Source organism: Pseudochaenichthys georgianus, chromosome 7, assembly GCF_902827115.2.
Source record: "Pseudochaenichthys georgianus chromosome 7, fPseGeo1.2, whole genome shotgun sequence".
In the NCBI taxonomy this organism is placed as follows: Eukaryota; Metazoa; Chordata; class Actinopteri; order Perciformes; family Channichthyidae; genus Pseudochaenichthys; species Pseudochaenichthys georgianus.
Window position 1 is genome coordinate 12,231,384 of NC_047509.1, and position 23,580 is coordinate 12,254,963.

At 39.2% G+C, this 23,580-nt stretch overlaps 1 protein-coding gene across 1 annotated transcript; it reads right to left on the bottom strand.

Annotated features, from left to right (window-relative positions):
• Positions 1–15,857: 15,857 nt before the first annotated feature.
• On the bottom strand, positions 15,858–19,564 carry LOC117449811 (uncharacterized). Its single transcript, XM_034087704.2, has 3 exons — positions 18,569–19,564; positions 18,005–18,173; positions 15,858–16,191 (listed from the first exon to the last, which is right to left on the bottom strand). Exons 1-3 carry the CDS (start codon positions 19,560–19,562, stop codon positions 16,062–16,064), a joined length of 1,293 nt encoding a protein of 430 aa, XP_033943595.1. The 5' UTR covers positions 19,563–19,564; the 3' UTR covers positions 15,858–16,061.
• Between the last annotated feature and the right edge of the window lie 4,016 nt (positions 19,565–23,580).

Below are 23,580 nucleotides of genomic sequence, written 5' to 3' on the forward strand. Positions count from 1 at the left end.
TACATTGACAGTGTCTAACTAAAAATCATGGACTTGTTTTAAAAAAAATACTCAAACATGTCAGGTGCTGAATCTCATTTCAAGCTGCATACGTTTAGTGCAACATTTGGAACATGCTGTGCTGTAGCAACTAACCGTAACCAAGGGGGATGATTAAAAAAAAAGCAAAAAAAGTACTATTGCTAGTTTTTAAATCATTACATGGTTTAGGACCAAAGTATATTGTTGAACTCCTACATAATTACGAGCCATCAAGGTGCCTCAGGTCTTCTGGGACGGGTCTGCTATCGGTTCCGAGAGTAACAACAAAACATGGAGAGGCAGCATTTAGCTGTTATGCCCGACACTCTGGAACAAACTTCCCAAATCATGCACGTCCAGAAACGCTTACTATTTTTAAATCGAGACTAAAAACATATCTCTTTGCCGCTGCTTTTAATTGAGATGATCATATTCGAACTACAGTATGCCTTTTAAACATGTATTGTATACCTGTGGTGTTTATTTTTATTATTTCATTATCTTTGCTTTGTAATACCTGTTGTAAAATGCCATTATATAATGTGTTTTTACTGTATGTATTCCTAAAAAGTCTTTTAATTTGTTTTGTAAAGCACTTTGAATTGTCGCGTACAGAAAAGTGCTATATAAATAAACTTGCCTTGCCTAAAAAGTTAGCTTATAAAATCACTTTCGTTGTTAGAAAATGTAAAATTACAATTCTACTATCAATATCAGACTCACATATACTGTACATACGGTAGTCTTTCACCTTTGTGTGTAAGAAATATGATAACATTCATTCAATGTATCAAAAAGTTTCATGGACTGTTTCATTACCTCAACCTTCTCACAATGTTCAGAAAGCCTCTAGTGGTGACTGTCTCTTCCAGGCAAACAGAAAAACCTGTTACCTTACATTTATTATACTTTCTTTTTATAATTTTACGATACATCAATTCAGGTGCATCACAATCATAAATGCCCTGTGCTCTCTGCAACAGTAATTATGCTAACATGTGGTCACGACCCAGACACTGCTGCGCTTGCCCTTTAACTGTGTTGTCTACTGTAGACATGGTATCTGCAGTGAGAGTTTTTATGCTGTCACTACAAAAAGAAAGGATGGATAATTGACCTCTATAAAGGATTTTACTATGCAGTACATTTGGTAAAAGCTCAACATCACTGAAAAGCTGCACTGTATATTCACGCTCAACAAAGACAGTTGAATCAATCCAGCACTTAAATGATGGTACTCACGGAGATAAGGTCAGATGTATTCATATTTTAGAAATATACTATGCATTAAATGACCTTATTGCTAGGTTCAAAGGCAGGGCAGATTGGGAGTGATTTAAAAGCTGGGTTGTGATTGGCTGCAGTGGGTAATAATGGACCTGGTCAATGATTGACATTGGGTCATCCATGGAGACAAGGTGAGTGGGAGGGTCAGGGTAATGACGACTGAACCTTGACTTTGATATTAGGTACAAATCCCCCCCTTTTCTCCCTCTGGCTCTGCTTCTGTTGGGTAATGTGCTGCAGCTTTATGCTAACTGGTGGCAGTGAGGAAGGCGAGGGTGTGGGAGGAAAATGGATGTGGGTCATTTAAGCTTCTCGGAAACAGAATATGAGTGACTTGTTGGTTGCGGTACAAGCTTTAACCAGTCATTTTTAGCCATTAGGTAATGATTTTGATAAAAGCCATCCTGTAGGAGGATGATAAGAGCACAAAGGCAATTCATTTGAACGCAGCATTCAATTGTGTCTGTGCTCAAAGGCTACGTTTGAGTGAAATCATTTAATGGATTATGATGTGAACATCCTCACCTTTTTTGACATGTTTCTGTTCCACTTTCTTTTAGCCTTCAGTCAGAAGAGTTGACAAACTGTACAACAACTTTTATTTTCTATATTTAACTTTTATATTTCTAAGCCTTCAGTGCTCTACATACTAACATTTGCATGAGCCCTGATGTGAGACACAAATGAAGCCACCTGGATGTGCAGTCTTTACTTGCATCCAAGAAATCCCCTGTATGATTTGTGTGAGACCCAGAGGACACTGAGGCAGCAGTTCACTTTTGATATAACTCCTTTGTTGTCTGTTGCACTGCTATCCTTAGCCACTGAGGTGTTCATAGTGTTGGTTTGTGGTTGACATGAAAAAAGCCAGAAATAAATAAACTAAATAATACTGTGATAACACCCATAGCAATTGTGTGCGGTGGCCTTCTGAACATTTGTCTCAAAAACTAAAGCTATGTGCTATATCATTCCTTCCCAAATTAATTAAATATTCTCTTTGCACAAAGTACCTTGGAGCACTTTTCAATTAGCAGCCTGAAACTAAAAGCATTATTCCACAACTCAAAAATGCATGAAATTGACAATCAACTCTAAACCAAGGTTGTTTTCCCCCATATTATGTAACACACATAAAGAAGGGTTTATGAAATATTGGACACATTTTATGTGGGTTGTAAAGCAGATCTCATTAACTAAAAATGATCATAATGCCAACCTAAAAACCCACATGCCACTGAGTCACTGCATGTGGGAGGCACACACAACAAATAGTGGGGTACAACAGAGTAGGTATGCAACTGCTCTGTACAGCATTAACTATTGAACAGTATTTAAGGAATGTAAGCTTCAAAGTTCAGCGTTATCATGCAGGACCACATGTGAATAAACACATACACACCAAATACACTTGGAAAGAAGCACTCAAAAGGGATTTTAATTGGGAAGTCTGGCCAGTGTGTTCAGTGTTGATAGTGGAACATCAGTCTAGAGCTGATCATCTTAATGTGTCCGGAGCTGCAGTTGTCGACTGTAGATACATGATGATAAAGCCGGCTGTTATGCGTGAATGCGTGCCAGAAGGCAATTGTGTCTTTATTTAATAAAGTGTGATTGGTAGAGATTGATAACAGGAGGACATAGCTGGGCAATTAATATCCTGAATGAGGGGCTATGGAGAGGGGGTTCACAGAGCTGTTATTGCTGCAGCCTCCAGCTGGCTCTGTAGTTTGAAGGAAATAAATGACTTCAATGATAAACATCACATTGATGTTCGTTTCTCAGCTAACAGATTGACTTGTCAGTCTTTGCATGGGGATATACAAATTGGTTTTGTGCCACAGATCGTTGCAGGTTAAAACCTTCAATACCACAACACTAATGCCAAAAGATGATTACAAAATTAGGTGGTAAAAAAGTACAGTCGCAGTGCAAAACAAAGTGAATTATAGTTTTTCAGGTTCCAGTTCAAAAATACCCATTATGGTGTAAACAAACAAACAAACAAACTACTTGTAACAGACTAGGAAGGGCTTTTTTTTTCTGATAAGTGTTCTCATATTTTTTTATCACACTTTGTTTTTAGAGTAATAGTAAAGTCTAGAGGAATCTGTACCCGCTGCCAAGGATTTGTTGATTTTTGAACTCTCTTCTGTGACGGATAACAAGCGGGCTGTTGTAATTGCATGTTTCACTTAATACTTACATACTGTGTAAAGCTTTCATAATTTCACTATACAGTTTTGGTTATTATTTTTGTTATTATATCAACATATTATATTCTGTCAAGCAAAGACTTTGCTTTACTTTACTTCTAGTCTCTGATAGACAGGTATCTTCCAATGACACTCTTGCAGTTTTAGAATAACCACTTTTCACAAACACAGTGTAAATTACCCAGTAGTTTGATAACTTCAGTCATGCAGAAGGAAAAAGTGATTTTTAACGGTTGACTGTCGCTCAACTAAAAATGGATGACAAGTCGCCCGTGAAGCAACTTCAAATGATGGTTTCCTTGACAACATGTTGTTGTGCTTTTAGCAGCCATTTACCACAAGGACAACCAATGTCTGACAAAATCACCCGCAGCGGAAAATATATTTCATCTCTGTGATGTAGACGCTTCAAAAAAATACAGAATTGTATCTTTTATTATCATCGTCAAATAACTTTCCTCAAGGTTCATCTCCTAAGTGTTGCTATTGTTAGCCTTATTTTACAATATGGTTCATTAGGTGTGTTTTTCTATCATTTGAGGTTTTTGTATAATTATGGACACACGTGCCATCCTTGTGCTCAGTTTGCTTTTCACATACCAGGTATAGGTATTTTGTGATGTGAGTTCTTTATTTTTTCCCCCATTCAGAAACCTCCTGCTTTAGTGCCTGTCTCTTAAGGACCTCTCAAAAACCCCAGTCTGCTCTTATTGGCTGGCGAAACAAATTTTTTATTTCCCAAGCTGTTGGGGGATATACTATGGTGGGGGGGTGGTATATTCTAATAAGCCTTTATGGGAACTACAAAGGGAAATCTGAATGGATTGGTAAATCCCATGTCTGTTGAAAGAGGCGGCCCACAAAGACTGATTGGGTTGTTATATTTCAGTTTTTGGGGTTGGTAGGCACTCCCGATTTGAAATGAATATTTAAGCACGGAAAGATTAGTTTTTCAGAATATATCCCATTTACATATCACCTAAGGAATAAAATATGTAATTCTATTAGAAAATACCACCATCGATTTTGAAAATATATATCGTTTGATCTGATAAATATACAGTAATTGTATGCTGAATGTTAGTTATATATTACTTGGATATTAGGTTCAGATATGATTGACTTGCATACGTCAGAGTGCCGTAAAAACACGCAAGTCACTGTTAATACAGGTCAGAGTCTGTCTGCCCACAATTCCAGTAATCATGCGGACAAAAACACCCACCCACCAGCATCCCTCCATTTACCTGTCTACCCGGTGCTTTTGACAAGACAAATGATAAGCAGTGGCTTAAAGAGACAGACAGAGAGAAAGGGAGAGAGCCGAAAGAACTACACAAGGGTCTACTTTTAATACCTTGTTCCACCGAGCATTATAAGCACACAAATTAGGGTCAGACAATGTTTGTGTGGTTGCAATGGATTAAAATCATAGCATCATAACTCACTCCTGTCAGACTCGCATAAGGCGGCTCTTTGAGTAAGACGTTATAAAGCGTTTGCACTGACATGAAATCACAATGTGAGGTGCCATGTCAAGACGGCTCTGTGTTGGAATAAGTGTTTGTGTGCTGGTAAATCATACTATGGATTACACTCGTGTTTCAATAAATAGCGGCAACACAGACTATACATCTGATTAGATTAGCAGAAAGGGAGATAGGTGTTGAAGTATGACTATACTACAAATCAAATCAAATCAAATCAATTTTATTTATATAACACATGTATAAATGATTTTTGGTCGAGCCAAAGTGCTGTACATATAATAAAATTAGCCTACAGTAGAGACACTTTACAGCAAATACAACAGCACAGATTGTTCAGAATATCAGTATGAGAAAAAACGACACCCTCTGTCCTTAGACCCTCACATCGTACAAGGAAAAACTTCCAGAGAAAACCCACAGTTTAAGGGGGGAAAAATGGGAGAAACCTCAGGGAGAGCAATAGAGGAGGGATCCCTCTCCCAGGACGGACAGACGTGCAATAGATGCCGTGTGTAAATCGAAGAGATAATACATTTTACAGCATATAGACCGAATGTTAGGAAATATGCATGTGTAATGCATGTGTCTGTAATAAGAAGATGAATCCACGAGGATGTCAGCTACAATCCTGTGGAAGCCATCAGGGAAGCAGCATGACGAGACCCAAGGCAGGACCGCAGAGACAGGTTCAGCCACGACCCGAAGTCCACGACTTAATCCAGAACTCAGGATAGAGGATCCAAGACACAGGACCACAGCAAGAGGATTAGCCTAGACTCCGGATCCCGGCGTAGATATAGATACAAAACAAGAAAAAAGATTTGGCTGGGTTAATCGGAACAAGAGAATACACAGACACAGACAGATCGGAAAAGGTCATTGGATCAAAGTTATTCTTGATAACCCTCTAGAAAGATCTCGCACACCATCAGCTTCTATAAATATATACATATATATATATAAACCTAAACTACACAGGTTCTAACTAGGGGTGGGAATTTGAAAGCAAATTTATATTCGAATATTCGACCCCCCAAAAAACGGTTAACCGATTAACCAAATTTACATATCCTATAAAAAATGTATTACTATATATATTTTTAACACTTAAAAAAAAAAAAAGGTTTTTACTAACCTGGTAAAAATATTTCTACACATTACTCCGTTTTGACGCCATGTTTGTTGTGTAGGACTCTCCGTTAGAGTGTAACGTTACACGTGTTTTTTCTTTGATATTTTTCTTAAGATATTTCAAAGGGCACTGTCGTATATATTTAATTAATCCATTTGATAATATGTAATCAACTTAGGCACCCCTATCATAACAAAAAATATATTGTGTATTCGAATACCTGAATCATTTCAAATATTCGAATATTCAATTAATCATTCCCATCCCTAGTTCTAACCCATGGTTCTAACCCTATCCCAGGGTAGTGGTAATGCGATGTCGTAGTTTTTAAATGTCCATTATGTTTAAAAGATGATCCCCACTCATGAACACTAGGCTGATGACACCATAGTTATTCTATTGTCCTCTTCAGTTAACAGTGTTGATTACAGTATAGTAATGAAAAGGGCTGCACAATATGGACACATATATATATATGGAACATGGTGTGTGTTTTTAAGAGGATGTACGAATGTATTTTTTAAATTAAATCTATAGAAAAAACGTTTGTAAACCTGGACTTGTCTGCAGCTCCACAATACCTAAATGAATACATTTGTTTACATATTTTGCCTTTATCAAATATTGTGTCAGGGTATTATAATTATAAGTGATCAGTGTGTTGTGACATTGAATATTATTACGTTTTTTGCTGAATTAAAAGTTGTTTATTGAAAATACTTTCACAGCAAACTTGCAGTTGTAAACCATCCAACGTAGATGTCTACTTATTAGAGCAATTGTTTTTAATTCACTGTCTTTGTTAAGCTACGTCTGTTGTAAGACTACGTCACACGTATATGTCAGTAATGAAGTATATATGCAATATGTTATAACTGAAGATATCTATAAAGAACAATATTATTCCCCCCCCATCAACCCACACCTAATGTCTGAAGTGGCTTTCAGACCACTTACTTCAGTTTTAATGATTGCTTACTTCAGACTAGTTTTTGTCTGACTGTTAAAGGAAAATCTCAAGCAGTTCCACTTACATTAAAGTGCTCCTATCATGGTATTTTTAGGCATATATTATGGGTAAAAAGTAGTGCTGTCAAAATTATCGCGTTAACGGCGGTAATTAATTTTTTGAATTAATTGCGTTAAAATATTTAACGCATTTAACGCATGTGCAGAATGGCCCGCCCCATATGTGCCACCAGTGGCAGCGCCAGGGTATGGCTGGGGTAGGCTACACCCAAACCAAGAAATGGCTTAGCCACACCATGAAAAATGATGTTAAAGTAAGCAAAATAAAGTCTGCCAACTCGCGCGGAGTAAATTGCACAGACAGCAGTTAGTAAGATTGATTTCAGTAGCCACGGTTTTGAAAACTTTTGTCACGTAGTGATCGTCTTCTCAATAGAACATCTTTGATAACGGCGTGGTGTTGTTGCAGGAAGTCCCGACGGAGAATACTCTTGCTGTAGTACAGGGCAGAGCCATATAATAGTAATAATATGGCTCTGGTACAGGGGTGCACATAACTGGTACGCAGGTTATGTGCGTAATCTGAAATGCGTACCATCACTTGTGTCACAAAGCGCATTTGCGTACCGACGTACTTGTGAAGCTTTTCCAGAAGGCGGTTAGATCACCGGACGACAGAGTCGGTCTCCGTGTGCACAGACAGGGCTGCTGTTAACGTCAGTCTGTACAACGGAACTGTGCCAAAACTACGCCAACCGGCTGCGGAGGGAGACTCCCCCCATCACTGGAGAACTGCGCTAAAACAGCTGATCACAACGTTCACACTCTGTGGTCACGAAGTACTCCACTAGCGCGCCCCCCCCTCTGTCGACTTTCCTGAAGTACTCCCCCGTTGATAGAAATCAACACGTAATGAATTAAGACCCCACGGTTTGATGATTGATAGGTGTGTGGGTTGTCTTTCATTTTGACATGCAGAACATTTTTATAATAAACATACATACTGTATGTTAAATGGATATATCCGCCTGCTTTCATTTATCTTTCCATTCCCACAACAATATACATAAATAAATGGCATATTTTGGACATAGTTCGAATGGTGATTAATCATGATTAATTAATTTTTAAGCTGTGATTAATCTGATTAAAAATTGTAATCGTTTGACAGCCCTAGTAAAAATATATAAAAGCATGTCTATGATGTGTTTTGCTCAAAATACAAACAGATCATGCATTTTAGACATCCCCCATATCCCTCTGTTTCAGCCCTGTTAGAGAAACGCGGATTTTGGGTCCTTAGCTTAAAAAAAAAAAAAGAGGAGGCGGCGCTAATGCCTGATCAGAATTCCACCGGAGATAAAGTTAAATTATGCCGTGATTAAATGTCATCCTGTTCCAAACCACATCAAGGATTATTTCTGAAACAGTATGGAGCTCAAATGCTTTTTCTCTTGTGGGTTTATCACAAGGTGAGTTCCTTTTTTTGATTTCCTGCTTTTTTTACACGTGCATGCTCTACACAGTACAGGTTAGCTCAGACTCAGACACTTAGGATGTAGGACCCAATTGCAAGACCCGGGAGACAGAGGTAAAGTATTTGAAAGATACTTTATTTTTCCAAAACAGCATTGAACAACAAAAAGGTAACTATCAAATCTCTAGCCGAGATGACAAAAATAGAGAACAAAAAATGAAAGCTCTCACGTAGTGAGGAATCAAATCATCATAGACCTAGTGATGTTACGTATTGTGCCGAGGCTTCGGAGCGTGTGTAGAGTAATCCCCGAAGCTTTTTGTGAAGCATGTATTGAGGCTTGTATCGTTTTGGGACAGTGACGTCATCGATGACAAACGAAGCCTCGCTGCCTGTCGATACCACGTGACTGCTTCAGGAAGCCATTCAGATCGGATGAACCATTGAACCACAACGCTCATAACACCCATGGATGTATAACAAGAACCATATTACCCCTCCTGTACCCGGGCCCGGTGACACGATGGAATCAAGAGAGCTCAGACCCTCACTTATATAGAGGTCGGAACATGTCATAAGTATAAATAGACACAAGCATAAATAAATGTAGGAATAAAAACATCAATAAAAACATCAATAAATACAGGAATACATATCTTGCAGTGTTTTCAGGGAGCTTTAGTGTGTGTGCTGTGGCTCAGCTGGAAAACAGTTGACTCATGACCGCAGGGTCCCTGGTTCAACGACTGAACAATACGTATTTTTTGTTGTTTATAAAAGCTACAGCTAAATGAGATAATGTAGTTAATAAATGTATTCTTTGATATGGTTTAGCCTTTCTCAGGCTACAACATGGTTATGTTTATGAATATTATTAAGGAATACAAATCCCTCTTTGCAATGTGTACCAGCCTCCTTAGGCTTTTCAATCACAATCATTAAACTGTAATAAATACAATATTGTTAACATGAAAATATGATTTAATGTTCGTTGTTTAGAGTTATTCTAAGACTTTACTCATTGGGAACTCGGTATGAGATAGAGCACACTGTTGATATGTCCAATCTGCCTGTTTTACACACTTTGACCAACAGGGGGGTTTGTGTTCAAATGAAGCCCATGATGAAGCCTCATGAGATGAACCCTTTTGCGAACCAATTGGCTGGAAAGCTTCAAAGCTTCATAAGGCTTCATCTTGCCATCACTACATAGACCTGACCATAGCAAGAGACAATAGCACATAGACCTGAACATGGCAAGAGACGAAAACGAACTGACATTGAACACTGGGAGACAGGGGAATTTAAACACAGGGTAACAAGACACAGAATAATCAGGGACGGGACTGACGCTGATTAGCACAGGAGACACAGAAGGGGTAACAGGTGAAAACAATCAGGAAATTAGACACACCAGGGAAACTAACGACAGACAGGAAAACACAGGGAAAAAATACCAGACAATATACAGGGAGGAAAACATGACAAGGAGAACAGAAAAACACCCACTACCAGACACACACAACTAAAAACGTGACAGTACCTCAATTTTTAGAGATTTGGGTACGGAGGAAAAGAGAGAAGGTTTTATTTTCTGATGCTGCGTGAGTTCCCTGAAACACCGGTGACACATATTTATGTATAAAAGACATCAAAAAGTGCATTTTGCATGATAGGTCCCCTTTAAATAAAATAAAGAATATTCTCCATCCAAGCTATAGCTATTTATACCACAGTACATTTTGCTGTATCTTGGTGGTAGTATAACTACATTCTTATTTCTTATATGAAGAAAGAAATACACATAGGCATGCATACTTACAGTTAACATAATTTATTTTCGTTTATGTCATTAAGACATTTGGTTAACACGCATTTCAAAGAGGAAAATTACTTTGTGACGTTTCTTCAATCATCATAAGCTAATATGAAGGTGAGAGATAAAACAGGATTCTCTGGAGTCAATACGTTGGTGGCGGTGAAGTAAAGCCAGCAGGTGGTTAATGGAACCGCCTGAAGGATAATTATGGGAAGGTGGTGAGCAGAATGTCTTAAAGACAGACAGAACTGCCATTATACTTAAAGGTCCCATGTCATGGCCATTTCTACTGATCATAATTCCATTGTTGAGGTCTAGAATAGATTTACATTGTTCAATGTTCCAAAATCACATTGGTTTTCTCATACAGCATCTCTGTGTAGTATGTGTATTCACTCTCTGTCCTAAAGCTCCTGCCCCCCCTCCCTATGAGCCCACTGTGCTCTGATGTGTATTTATTAGGGCTGTGCATCTTCACTGGTCTCACGATTCGATTCGATTACGATTATCCTGTCAACGATTCGATTCGGTTCGATATCACGGTGCATCACGATTCATACCAATGCGTTGCATCCTCAATGTTCTATATTACTGCACATGGCTTATTTTTCATCAATGCATACATGCAGTAAATACATATGAACTCTCTTTTTATTATTTAGAAAGTGCTTCAGAAATCAATAACATAAATGTCTTGACATTAATTTATAAACCAAAATAAATGAATTGTATAGGTCTAGCCTCTGTGTGTGAAGTTGTTCCATCCTCAAATACAAAAAGCTAATGCTTCTGCGGTCGAGCTGCAGCTTCTAGCAACAGTCTTCTGTTAAAGAAAGGACACTGAATGTCCTAAATGTGGCATCACACACAGGACTTGAGTCTGAACACAGCAGACAACAGGAGACGATCGCGGAAGCTTTTTTCCTCCTGCCTTCACAAACTTTACACACGTATCGCCTGAAAATTGCTAGAGGACATTCATACTCCGCGATCCAAGACTTAATTAAATCCACCAAAAACCTGACATGTTTGTAACGCGATTATTTTTGAAAAACATAAATCCCTGTCTGTGTCTCTGAGCCGCAGCGACACGGAGTGATTCGGAGCGGGTCCTTCTGCTGTGGGTTCTGGACTGGTGTTCTTGTGTTGGTGGATAAAGCAGACTGCTCCGTGTTCGGTGTTGCTGTGCCGCTGTCACGTATGTTCCTGATCTTTGCGTCACCGACCGATTTGATATTAAAGTGACAGAAAAAACGTTATAGTAAAGCCGCGGCCAGAAAATCAGGAAGCAACGTTACTACTCTATAACCGATTATCTTCCGTCACTGCATCGAGACCGAATCGTCCACGTCCGCACCGAAATGCATCGTAGAAACGATTATTTTCAACACCCCTAGTATTTATGTGTTACAATGGCGTTTGTTAGCAACCAGAAAAGGACACCAGTAATGACAAACAGATGAGAATGCTGCGTGGGGTCTGGGTGCCGTGTTGGTGGGACGTTGCGGGGCTCGAGAAGCGGACAGTGTGAACTGGCTTACTGGTGTTGTTTCCTGGTTGCTGCTTGGGGTCTGCGAGACAGCGAGACACCGAGGAACTCAGCCTGAGCACACACACATGGGGCGAAGCCTGCGAGCTAGTTCAGGCAGTCAACTCGAGCACTTATGCTGCATTCATACATAACGCCCCTTGCCACTCTACAACCAACCAAACAGAGTCTCCTTAATATGCTGCTCTATTCACGTCGCTATACTCAGGAAGAAAAAAATGGAAAAAGAGAAATCCCTAACGAGGCGTTCAGGGGCAGCATAGACAGGTATTTTCTGTGTTAGAGTTTTACTCGCTACAGGGTGTACTTTGAGGGTTTGTGACTCTGCAGACCGTTTACATGCAGAAAAAACTACATAACACACAAGGGGACGGGTAATAACCAGAAAAGCATGACATGGGACTTTTAAAGAAAAGCATCGTACCACTGACTGGATGTAGGGGTAAGATAATTGGAAGAAGATGTACAAAAATGTATCCAATGAAAGGCAACATCTGAAAGAAGTACTTTTGCCAAAGCTTTATAACAAAGTGTAGTACCTTGCTAGTAAGAGGAACCGCTCTTCATCTAACTGCTTATTGTGGTGGCTCCTGCTTGTTCCATCATTAATTCACAACAAATAAAACATCATGAAAAAACAATCTTTGTTTTCTAGATGCATTTTTCAATTGTGCAGCGAGTTGAGAAAAACATCGCATATCCTGTAGCTGCTTCGGCTGAAGTGATTTATGTAACTTGTTTACATTTTGGGTGTGTGACATTTTGCTTATTCAGCTTTTTCGTTGTCACTCCTATTTGTGTCAAATAACTGAGTGTGTCCTAAGTGCAGATGCTAAATCTGTTTAATAGCTGCTGCTGCTTTTCACTTTCTTTAATCTTCGGTGTAAATATTGACTTGAAATCAAAGCTGGCAGGAAGCTGTTGCATCCCTGATTCATTTGGCTGTTAGAACAGTTTCATCCTCCAGGCCAGAGGAGGAGGAATATAAGTATATGGCAACCGGCCATGGTGGATAGCCATGGCCGGTTGCCATATACCGGCCATGGCAACCGGCCATGGCCGGATAGAAATGGTGGATGGTGGATAGATGGTGGATAGAAATGGACATATAATGAAATCCCTTTACTAGAGCTCTAATTTAACAGTATGTGGATATTTCCTGTCCAAGCCAAGCCTGTAAATGCAATTATGAATCCATAACAATAGGGAAATTATACAAAAAATAGTAGTTTTTGTGTTAATTTTAGTTCACAACAGGCCAATGTATAGATCAACATCAGTAGTTGGCTAGCTATTGGCTCTACAGTACATGCACTTGAAAGTCATTATTCTGTATTTCAAGGTGGCCAACATGTGGACAGGAAGTAGTGAAGGGTTAATTGGACAAGCATCCAATGGTTTTAGGGGAAAAAGTTAGATGTCAGACGAAGTGTTGCATCTTTTTGATGGGACATGTCAAGCCAGGACTATTTGAGTTATGAGCTATTAAGGATATGTAGATGTGACAGGACTCCTCTGGAGGAAGGCTGATGTGAATTCTCTGTTGGTTGCTTATCCAGATCCATAAATAAATGAACACATCAGTGAATGAGTGAAGGGAATATCAGAGGAGACACGCTCCATGATCATAGAATGAAAAATAACCTCAAACCGTATTATTTCTCCGGGCATCAGCCGACGTTCCTCCTCTGATTGTTTAGCACCAGACGTCCCTCATTGTACAATGTCAACTTGGACAGACTCAACTTGACAGCAGCTTTGTCCGCTGGAAATACTTTATGTCATTGTGATAAGTAACCAATCAGACAGGTACTCCTCTGTGTGCCTGTGTGACCTCACTAAAAAATAATACGTCTCCATAATGTTCACTGGCAATGTCAGAGTTTCTGGTCCATCAGATTGATGCACATCCAGGGTATTAGTTATCTGAATACATTACACATTTTATCTATATTCGTAAACATTGAAAGACATCGTTGGGAATTTTGGAAAATACTTTTATTTGCTGAAGTTATAAAACATGATATTCTCATAGCTAAATAATAAGCTACAGCTAAGAGATATGAGCTTAGCCTCTCTAATAGTGACTTCTGTTAGGAGATATAAATGTTAATTAGGCCGCATTTCCAAATCTCCTCGCGTCCCTACACAAGCCATTATCTTACAGGAAGGGAATCCAGATCATACAAGTAACCGTTTAACAATAATCCACTTTAATGGTAATATACAATGCAATACAATCAAGTACAATCAATACAGTACAAATTACATACAGTTCTGTGGGATCCCACATTTACCTGATACTCACGTGAGCCAGCCAGCCAGCCAGCCAGCCAGCCAGCCAGCCAGCCAGCCAGCCAGCCAGCCAGCCAGCCAGCCAGCCAGCCAGCCAGCCAGAGGAGAAAGAGGCCGAACACAGCGGGGTTTCTGTCTATATCCCTCGCTGACCCAAGGAGGAGTTATCTGCGCTTCCCTTCCAGACCAGTGATTGGCTGCCCAAATTATCATCAACATCCCACATCAGGGATGACTGTATGTTAACTCCTGACCTTCCCCCTCTTCCTGTGTCCTCTAAAAACCACATGTTAGCAGGCCCAAAACCAGCCCAGTTTTCTACACAAATCATTTTCAAGCTTCTTCACAGTTTGCATGAATACATACAAATATATCCTTACAATTCTTACAGTCCAGTAACCACTCCAGGCCAAGAAAAGTGTCCTTAAGCCCCTGAGGAAACCATAATTGTAATAGTGACATTTAGAGGTGCTTGTTTGCAGATGTTTAGCCTTTGGACAGAGTCTGTCTTGCCGTTTTCCCCTGTTTAAATCTTTTATCCAAGCTAAGCAAGCTGTTTCCTGCACTGTAAAAAAAGATCGTAATTTTACAGGAAATAACTGTAAATTTGTATAGTAATTATCATGTTTTTTTAAATAACTTGCAAAATCCTGTAAAATGACAGATATTAACAACCCAAAACATTATTTTAAGTATTTTGACAATAACAACAAATAACATTTTATTTAATTTTTTTTACAGTAAATGTACTATATAATATTTACAGTATTTTTGCACTTTCAGAAAATACATGCAGATGTACGTAAAATAAAAAGTATTATCTGTAATTAAATATGTAACTCGTAATATAAAAGTGTATTACTATTATAAGACATTAAGATATGTCTTTGTAATTTGAAGGTAAACAAAACTGTAAAAAAAGTCAACTAATTTTTTTTTTTAAATGTAAGTAAAACATTTTAACATAAATAATTTTCTCTATATTCGATTTAATCCACCACAAACACAAAATATCCAATGTTGAAACAAAAGTAAATAAATGTTTTCATGAAATTCCTAACTTACTATATTGTCAACATCTACAGTCTGAGTCAATATAATTTATCATGTACTAAATAATGTTAATATTTACATGAATTATGTGACCATCTATGTTTCCTGTAGTTATTGAATTGCTCTTTTTACTGCACTGTGTACAGCTTATTATTACGCTGCTGTTTATTGTATTTGTGTAACTCTGGCACAACCATTTATTTCGGGATGAATTAAGTCCTATAACTTATCTCATCATTTAAAAAAAATAAAATCAGAGAAAGTGGAGAAATCTCTGCAGGGACAAAAACAAGCATTGACCGTCTGTTACCTTTGACCCCCCCTCAGACCTTCTCAGTTTGTAATGTTAAATTGACTTTAATTGTCAAGCTGTAGTGCTGCACCCATATATTTCTATGGTGTAAGCTAAATTACATTACTTTTTTTTTTTAGCACAAGGAAAACAAACAAGACAGGACAGAGTTCAATCCACATTTGTGGTATTTATTCTGTCAAATTCAAACCATTTGAAGTCAAGGCATATATATATATATGAACAACATTCAGGAACACTTCACTGGACTCAATGTAATTTGTAGAACTGAATAAGAAAGTGGAAAACTAAACTAAAGATAAAACCATCATCCAACAGACAAACTGTCCTGTACTTTTATATAATGTGCTGAACGTGCCATGTCAGCAAAAAAACAAAAAAAAAGATTTTGAAAAAAACAACATCATCCAGATTGTAGTTCACATCATTGTGATGACTTTTTATTCGGTCCACTCAAAATTAGCTAATTTGGTGATGAGACTCAGCACCCTTGGATTGACTGCATGCTGGCGTCCCTTTTCCTTTCTCTTCACTTTGGTCCCCTTGTCAGGATTGATCTTGAAGATGCATCTGTTGGAAAAAGAATGTTCAAGTGTGAGATTTAAAGTGATAACCTGTTCTGGCATTAAAACTCCTGTAAAAAAAAAGTAAACAATTTGAGTTGCAAAAACTAATCTCAGATCGTAAAGGATGTTAAAGAGCAACTTGCAGGTTAGACACACCAGTGAATACATGTGTAGGAAAATTATGTATACACTAGATTTTCCAAGAAATATACACAAATATACACTACAGTGACATCTGGCGTCGTTTTTGTAAGACATTTTTACTTCCGCATAAAAAAAGCCTCCCCATGTGACTCCCGCGTGTGACGTAACATGGGGGAGAGCGGCCGGTCTAACCTATGAATAAACATGGATCACAATGCTAGTTTTGACACAGAAGAGGTTGAAGGTTGCTAGGCGTCCAAGAGACCAGGAGCAGCCAAGGATTAGAAGAAATAACGGCCATCGGAGAGAAATGGAGCTGTGGTGTGAGGAGAACCAGTGGAGAGCTGGGCAGCTGTCAGTGACCGGCGTTAGCTACAGTTAATGTTAGCTAACATCAGTCACATCACAACATTGTAAAGTTAGCTATCATATCAAGCTATAACTAAAGTAGTATTGATAATATAGTAACGTTACTGGCAGGACTGTTGATACTGATCCATAACAGAAACTAATGCGTAAGTATCAGCCGCATCTCGCGTCGCTAAAACATCCAGGTATGAGAAAATAGCTATAATGCTAAGTAGCCTTGAAGTTATACCACTGTGGTTTTACAACGATCTAGCGGAGAAAGGCTGTGGAGCCTCCGTTGATATGCCGTTGTAAATGGCTTGATAGAAAGCAGGTGTGTAGTCGGGGAGGGTGCACAGCTGATTGCAGCAGGTGAGTGGAGGTTGATCAGGGAGTGACATCCACCACACCCACACAAACAACACAGACAGGGGGAAACAAACAAACAAACAAACACAAAGGAGACGGCTGGAGCGGTACAGCCACCACAGCGTTACCTAATGCAACTCCACACTATGTCTTACGGTGCTGTGTACCGGAGGGGGGAGAGAGAGGAGTGAAGAGGGGGAGAGAGAGGAGCGAATGGGGGGAGAGAGATGTAATTCGGTTTCCTGAAAAACGTTTTGTTTGATAGGCCTCAGCTGTGGAGAGTATGTGCTGCAGGGAGGTGGATGCACCTCGCACAACACACCCAGGAACGAAAGCTAGCTCCGGCCCTTTTCCTGTTAGGGAAACTGTGGACTCGATGTCCTGACAGGCTGGAGTTTGTGCAATGTGCACAAACACCAGCTCACCATGATTACCAATGGTGAAATACAATGTAAAATTACCAGCTCACTAAATCACAACCGCTCAAACCAACTACAAACTACTGGCAGGCATTCAGAGGGAAAGGAGCCGTTTTGAGCTCTGCTACTAAAAACTGCTTTTTTTTAACGTCAAACGCGTCATTACGTCATATAGGGGAGCAACTTTCTCGGACTCCTTCTCTGCCCAATCCGCGGTATAATTTTCAGGCAAGGTTAAGCATAAATGTAGTAAAAAAAATAACCTGCAAGTTGCTCTTTAAGATGTCAATCACTGTTAACACAATGGAAATAAATGATTTTGTAACGAAACAAATACATTTCACTATTTTAAAGCTTCTGTTTGATTACTTGGATTATATTTGAAAATTCTCAATTCAGTTTGAAATGACATGTTTTATGTCATTTCAGAGTCAAGAAGTCTGAGGAAGTAAAGACAAAGACCATGTGGTTTCAAGAAATTCTAGACAACATAGGCTAAAGAATTGTCTTTACATTACACTCCTGCTGAATACGTACCTCTGCAAGAACTCAAGTGTAGCAGCAATCTCTACAGGATAGTCAATGTTTTGCACATAATATGAGCAGAACATGAACTGTAAGGCTTTGGTAAAGATGGGAAGCTGCTCGTTGACGATAACTTGGTCCACTGCAACCATAAATGTCTTTGCAGTTAGTGGGCTGTTACCTGTAAACAGTTAACAGGCATTCAGATTATGATGTCCAGTAAATAGGTTGTTGTGTTATGAACACTGCTTTAGGACTTCATTTCTGAAAAGCCTATATTTTGGTGTGAACAGCAAAATATAAAATTGTGTCAAGTAAAAATAAAATAAGACAGGAATATCTTGTTACACCATTTCTTATGCCCTGTTTTTTTGTATTTCAGCATTGTTTAACTATGGATGTATTACATTTAGTACAATGCACTCCTAACCCATTACCTTAGTAAAGACAAACATTTAAATAATAATTCAGACAGATGATTAAAAATAGAAAAAAGGGGACAAAAGAAGAACAGAGGATGACATAAGCAAGGAGCAGAAGGATGAGGGGAACATTTCTTTTTAGGAGCCAACCTACCGCAGACCACAATGCAAGGCGTTGAGGGCAGGTTCTTGACATCAACTTCACTTGCAATAGCAGTGTCGTCAACAGCTACAAGCATCTTCTCTTGTTTCTCTCTGAAATGTGTGAGGAGCATTAACACTGCTGCAAATGTTTCATCCCCACCTGCCAGGGTTTGGCTGAGAACAGCTCCTGCTGTGTTGGTTGGGTCACTTTGTTGAAACTGAAAGTAGCGAAGGATTCTTTTGAATTTTGTCTCTGTTGACTCATCAAAGTTGAGAGTAATGTCCACTCCAGTTAGCTCCCTGAAATGGATCCGGATTCCATTTTCCTGGAAGAGGAAAGGCCACTCCTTGACAAGGTCTTCCATCCCTTTGGAGGATAAGATGTCTCTCCTCTGTGAATGAAACGTCTCAACCATAAGTCTTTCAATTGTCTTTGCATCCCTGGCATTTTCGTCAAACATCCTCTTGAGCTCTTCCTGTTTCTGCTTTTGCATTGATTTAGTTTCACCAGCAGGAAGCTCTGGCTCAGAATTGATGCAGCCGTATGAATCTTTACGCCTTTTCTTTGCATCATTAGTTTCACCTTCAGATTGCCTTTTCTGGAGAGGACTTTGGAGCCGTCTGTAGTTATCAATGCGAGACAACATTTGCTTTGTAAGAGAGTCATATCCGGTACCGACGACCTGGCCCTCAATCTCATCCCGGAAAGACTTAGGATATTGTATTACCATCTTTCTAGCAATTTCACCTAGGTGTTTCTTTCCTGGTTTTTTACAAACACTTAATATTTCAGCAACCACAATCCTTACAGCCTCCCTTCTCTCTGCTGCAGATGGTCTCTTCTCAGTCTCCAATGACCTTACTGTATTTGACGACATCTTATTCCAGGGTACTTCAAAGCTGTAATGCCAGCTACTATCTTCTGTGGCTAGAGATGACGACCCAGTCTCGCATGAAGTGGGTGAGGGTTGACTCTGCATACCAGATGAGGGTTGACTTCTCATTGGAGAAGCTAAGCTCCATGTGGCAGCGATCTTTGGTGCAGAGTGAACATTTAAGGCAATTTCATCGTTATTACTAAAGAATGAGTCTTCGCCTGCGCTTGCCTCCTCATTTTGGGAAGTTGCTATTGAGGAGGAGTCATCCATTTCTCTTCGTTGTGAACCTAAACAACACAAAGATGCATTCATGTCAGTCAATATTATTTTCTGGTTATTTTCTGTCCAGCAAGTCTTTAATCATCCTATTGCTATTGTTTTTACTTACTTTTGATGCAAGCCATCACTTTTCTCACTTCGATTGGCTTCAGGAACTTTGCAAGGTCATCTGCTTCCACATACTTAAAGTCCTCAGTTGAACCGACTCCAAGGTTTTCAAACACCCCCAGTAGTCGTACAACATCCTCTTGGCTGAATACAGAACTGAAGGACGAGGTTAGGCCACTTGTCCATTCCTCCATGACTTTAAGAGATGCGATATTGTCCACCGGATATCTGAGTGTAGTAAATACATTACAACACCATTTTATGTCCCCTGGGTTAATGCAATACATTTGTCTTTGTAATGTAGACCTCAACACTCAACAACACTGTGCTTAAGGGATATGACTTTCTGTCCATTCAGACTATAGAGGCAATGGGTAGAAATCCAGGCAGTGTTTGGCATTTACACAGTGCATAGCCTCGGCTGCTTTTGTGACTTCATAGAGTCCATACTCTGGTAAATAACACGAAGTGTGTGATGTCACCAAAATGCACACCTCTTTGTCATCTTTAATCAAAACAAGCTCAATCTGTCCGAACTTGATTGACTCATCAGACTCACGTTCAAGGCAGAGAAAAGATCCCTTCTTGTAAAGGGTGCCCTTCAAATTCATCTCAGTGGACACAGAATCAGGTTCTGTATCCATGTATGCTTCAACTGCATTGCGCACCACATCGCTATACAGGTGAGCATGATATGGAGTTGAGTTTTTTAAACTCAGCACTGGTGCAAAAAAGGAATTTGTGCTGAGGGTTGTTTGGAGGAGTTGGTGCTGGTTTGCAAGGGACAGGCACACATTCTTAAAGTTTTGTGTCCTCCTCACACATCTCTTGAAATATGAGTGTTTACTCTCAAATCTCATGGTCCATAGCCGTATTAGGGGGCCAAGTTTCAGGATCAATGATGGATAATGGAGAAGATAGTGATGTTTTGGTTTAAGACGTTCAGAAGGAAACAATGCTTTTCTTGTTTCAAGATATTCAGCCACAACAATATTAAGGTATGCGACTTGGGCAGTGGTGATCTTGGGTGCACACACTAGTTCAACAAGTTATTTTAATGTGATCAACAGTTGCCATACTGGGTCACAAGGATCAACTTTGTCACCAATAATGACAGGCAGAAGTCTAAGGAGACACCAGTTCTCTGCAGCTTGACCACCTAATGTGTTGGCCTTTTCATTCACCCGACAAGGAGATGAGCTGGAATCTGAGTCCTTGTAAGCAAATTGTGTGATTCGTCTGTTCAGCTGAGAGTATGTGAACCAATGATTTACTTTTATAAAGTAGCGCAGGTAAATAGCCAAGTCATAATTGACAACCCCCTCAAACAAGTCATGGCCTATACATGGGGGAAGACCTGGCTGACATACATGGAAATGTTTCAGAGAGTTGAAGATTGAATCACGATATATGCCTTTGACATCATTCACATCACTCTCCTGCAATATCTGCACTGCTTGTTTGTAGCCATCCACTGTTCGGGTAGGAAAGCTCTGGCTCACATTCTCAAGCTGGTCTCTATGTACCTCACAATACCTGCAGAAATACTTGGAAGTGCTGAAATTCTGTGTGTAGCCACCAATGCAGTGTGAACCCAAATTGTCACCTACAATAGATATCACTGTAGCTCGAACAACATGACCAGAGGTGGTGACAAGTCCATGTTCCTCAAGCTGTCTCAGGTCTGACAACATTTTAAAGAACACTTTTTCCTGACCAAAGTATTTAAAGTCTGTCTCTTTGCACAATAGTACTAATTGCATGTTTTCAATGCGAGAACGATGAAATGGCTCAAAGTCAGCAAGTGTAAAGTAGACTCCCAAAATCTTATGTTTCTTTCTGGATGACCCAAGTGGGTTGACAACCTCAAATGCATCCTGATATAAGATCAGTTTTAAGATTGTGTCAACTGTTTGAAAAAACAGCTCTTTGGATTTGAAGACTGAACCATCAGAAATATCACTCAAGATGCCATCTGAAACTGGACGAGTTTGAGAATCAACACATTCTTTCAACACAATAGGATCTTTCAGGATTGCCGTTATCGTGTTTGACACAGGTACGTATTGGGCATGACAGTCTCTTCTATGTTCGTCTTTTCCCAGGTAAATATCAACTGGGCGAACATAGCCAAAGTTTTTTTTTAAATACTGCCTTCTGGTGTATTCAGTGGAAAGGGGCATGCTACACCTGGCATGCAAATCTAAATCCTGAATACTGTCAAAAACTGATTCAATCTCAATATCTGACATGTTAGTACTCAGTCGAAGTGTCTCTTTAATCCTGTCTTTTGTGTGCTGATGACAAATGCCATTTAGACTATTGATCTCCTCAACAATGATTTGGATAGTTGAGGATGGAACAAGATACTTTGCCTGTAGATGCATATAAAACAGGCACAGAGATCTCATATACAAAGACTTTAAATCAGTGTCCTCTCTAACCTGAGACTGACTTTCACTTTGGGCCATTCTAGTTTCATTTTCATTGGGCACAATCTGAGATGACGCAGATGGCTCAGAGTATGTTACTCTAGTATTTACATCACTTTCATGTCTGTGTGTTCTTGAAACATGGGCTGTAAATGACGACTTCACTTTGAAGGCCTTGTTACAATTGTTGAATGGGCAATGTACTAACTCATTCTTACTCATATGTACTTTAAGGTGTGCAAGAAGATCTTGTAAATCTGTGCATTGCTTCTTACAATTCACATCCTCACATACAAATGATCTATGTGAATCATCTACCTGTGAAACACGTCTGTTATGAGAACGATACACATGAGATTTTAAGGCAGTGTACTTCATGAATTTTTGTTTGCAGTCTATGAAGCAACATGGGTAGTACGTGTTTGCTTCATGTCTATGCAAAATCTGATGATCTACATAGCTCTTAACAGTTTTCAGAGTGATACCACATGAGCGGCAATCAAAGTTTGACGTAACATGTTCCATTGTAGCCCACTGCTGGAACACTCAGCTATTCTACCTGCTTCACGGAGGCCCGCTGTGGCAATCAGCTTTTAATCTCTGCATGCACCTGTAACAAGAAAAAAAAAGCATTCAATGTTTCAGAAAAAGAGTCTGCAAAACAAGAGGTTCCAAATCATCATGTGAAATACAAAACAAAACTAATAAGTTGTTAAAATGTACATTAATTATTGACAGAAACTCTATATTTAATTAAATTCTTAAACTAATTACACCCCATTTAATACAGAGGCTGAGGAGTTTATTTTCATATCTTAAGCTGATATTGACTCATATGCAGGGGTTACATTGGGATTTGATATGTGGGGTGGCTGTGTGGAGGTTTGGGATCTCATGATTTGACCTTAAGGGCTATGCTGTATATGAGGCCCAAAGCAACTGCTCCGTTATCTGTATCAAATGCACACATTCATGCCACCAAATGACAAAATAAAAATAGAAAGTACTGTAGATAAATTGGAATTAATTTAATTAATCTTAAATTATTTATGTAGACAATTTTTTTTACAAATATCCAACCTTCACATTTATATTTTAAATCAAAATTGCTCTGCACACTTGCTAAAGAACATTTGTGTGGACATCTCAGTACATTTGTAGGGCTGCGAGATTATGGCCAATATGCTGTACATTTTACTGTAAACGATTGAATCATCACCTGCCCCTGATCGGAGCACACACTTTCACTAAGCTGAAAAACTGTATCCGGTCACAGAGATCTGTAAAGTAAAGTTTTAACATATAGTTTTTTTTTACTTTGCGAG

What these genes read in the sequence shown, in the direction of transcription:
- LOC117449811 (XM_034087704.2), bottom strand. Translation starts at nt 19,562, where the DNA reads ATGAGAAGTCAACCCTCATCTGGTATGCAGAGTCAACCCTCACCCACT. An exon ending in GCCTTGCATTGTGGTCTGCG is followed by an intron (nt 18,174 to 18,568) that starts GTAGGTTGGCTC and finishes AACTGTTTACAG; the next exon opens with GTAACAGCCCACTAACTGCA. An exon ending in ACACTTGAGTTCTTGCAGAG is followed by an intron (nt 16,192 to 18,004) that starts GTACGTATTCAG and finishes TTTTTCCAACAG; the next exon opens with ATGCATCTTCAAGATCAATC.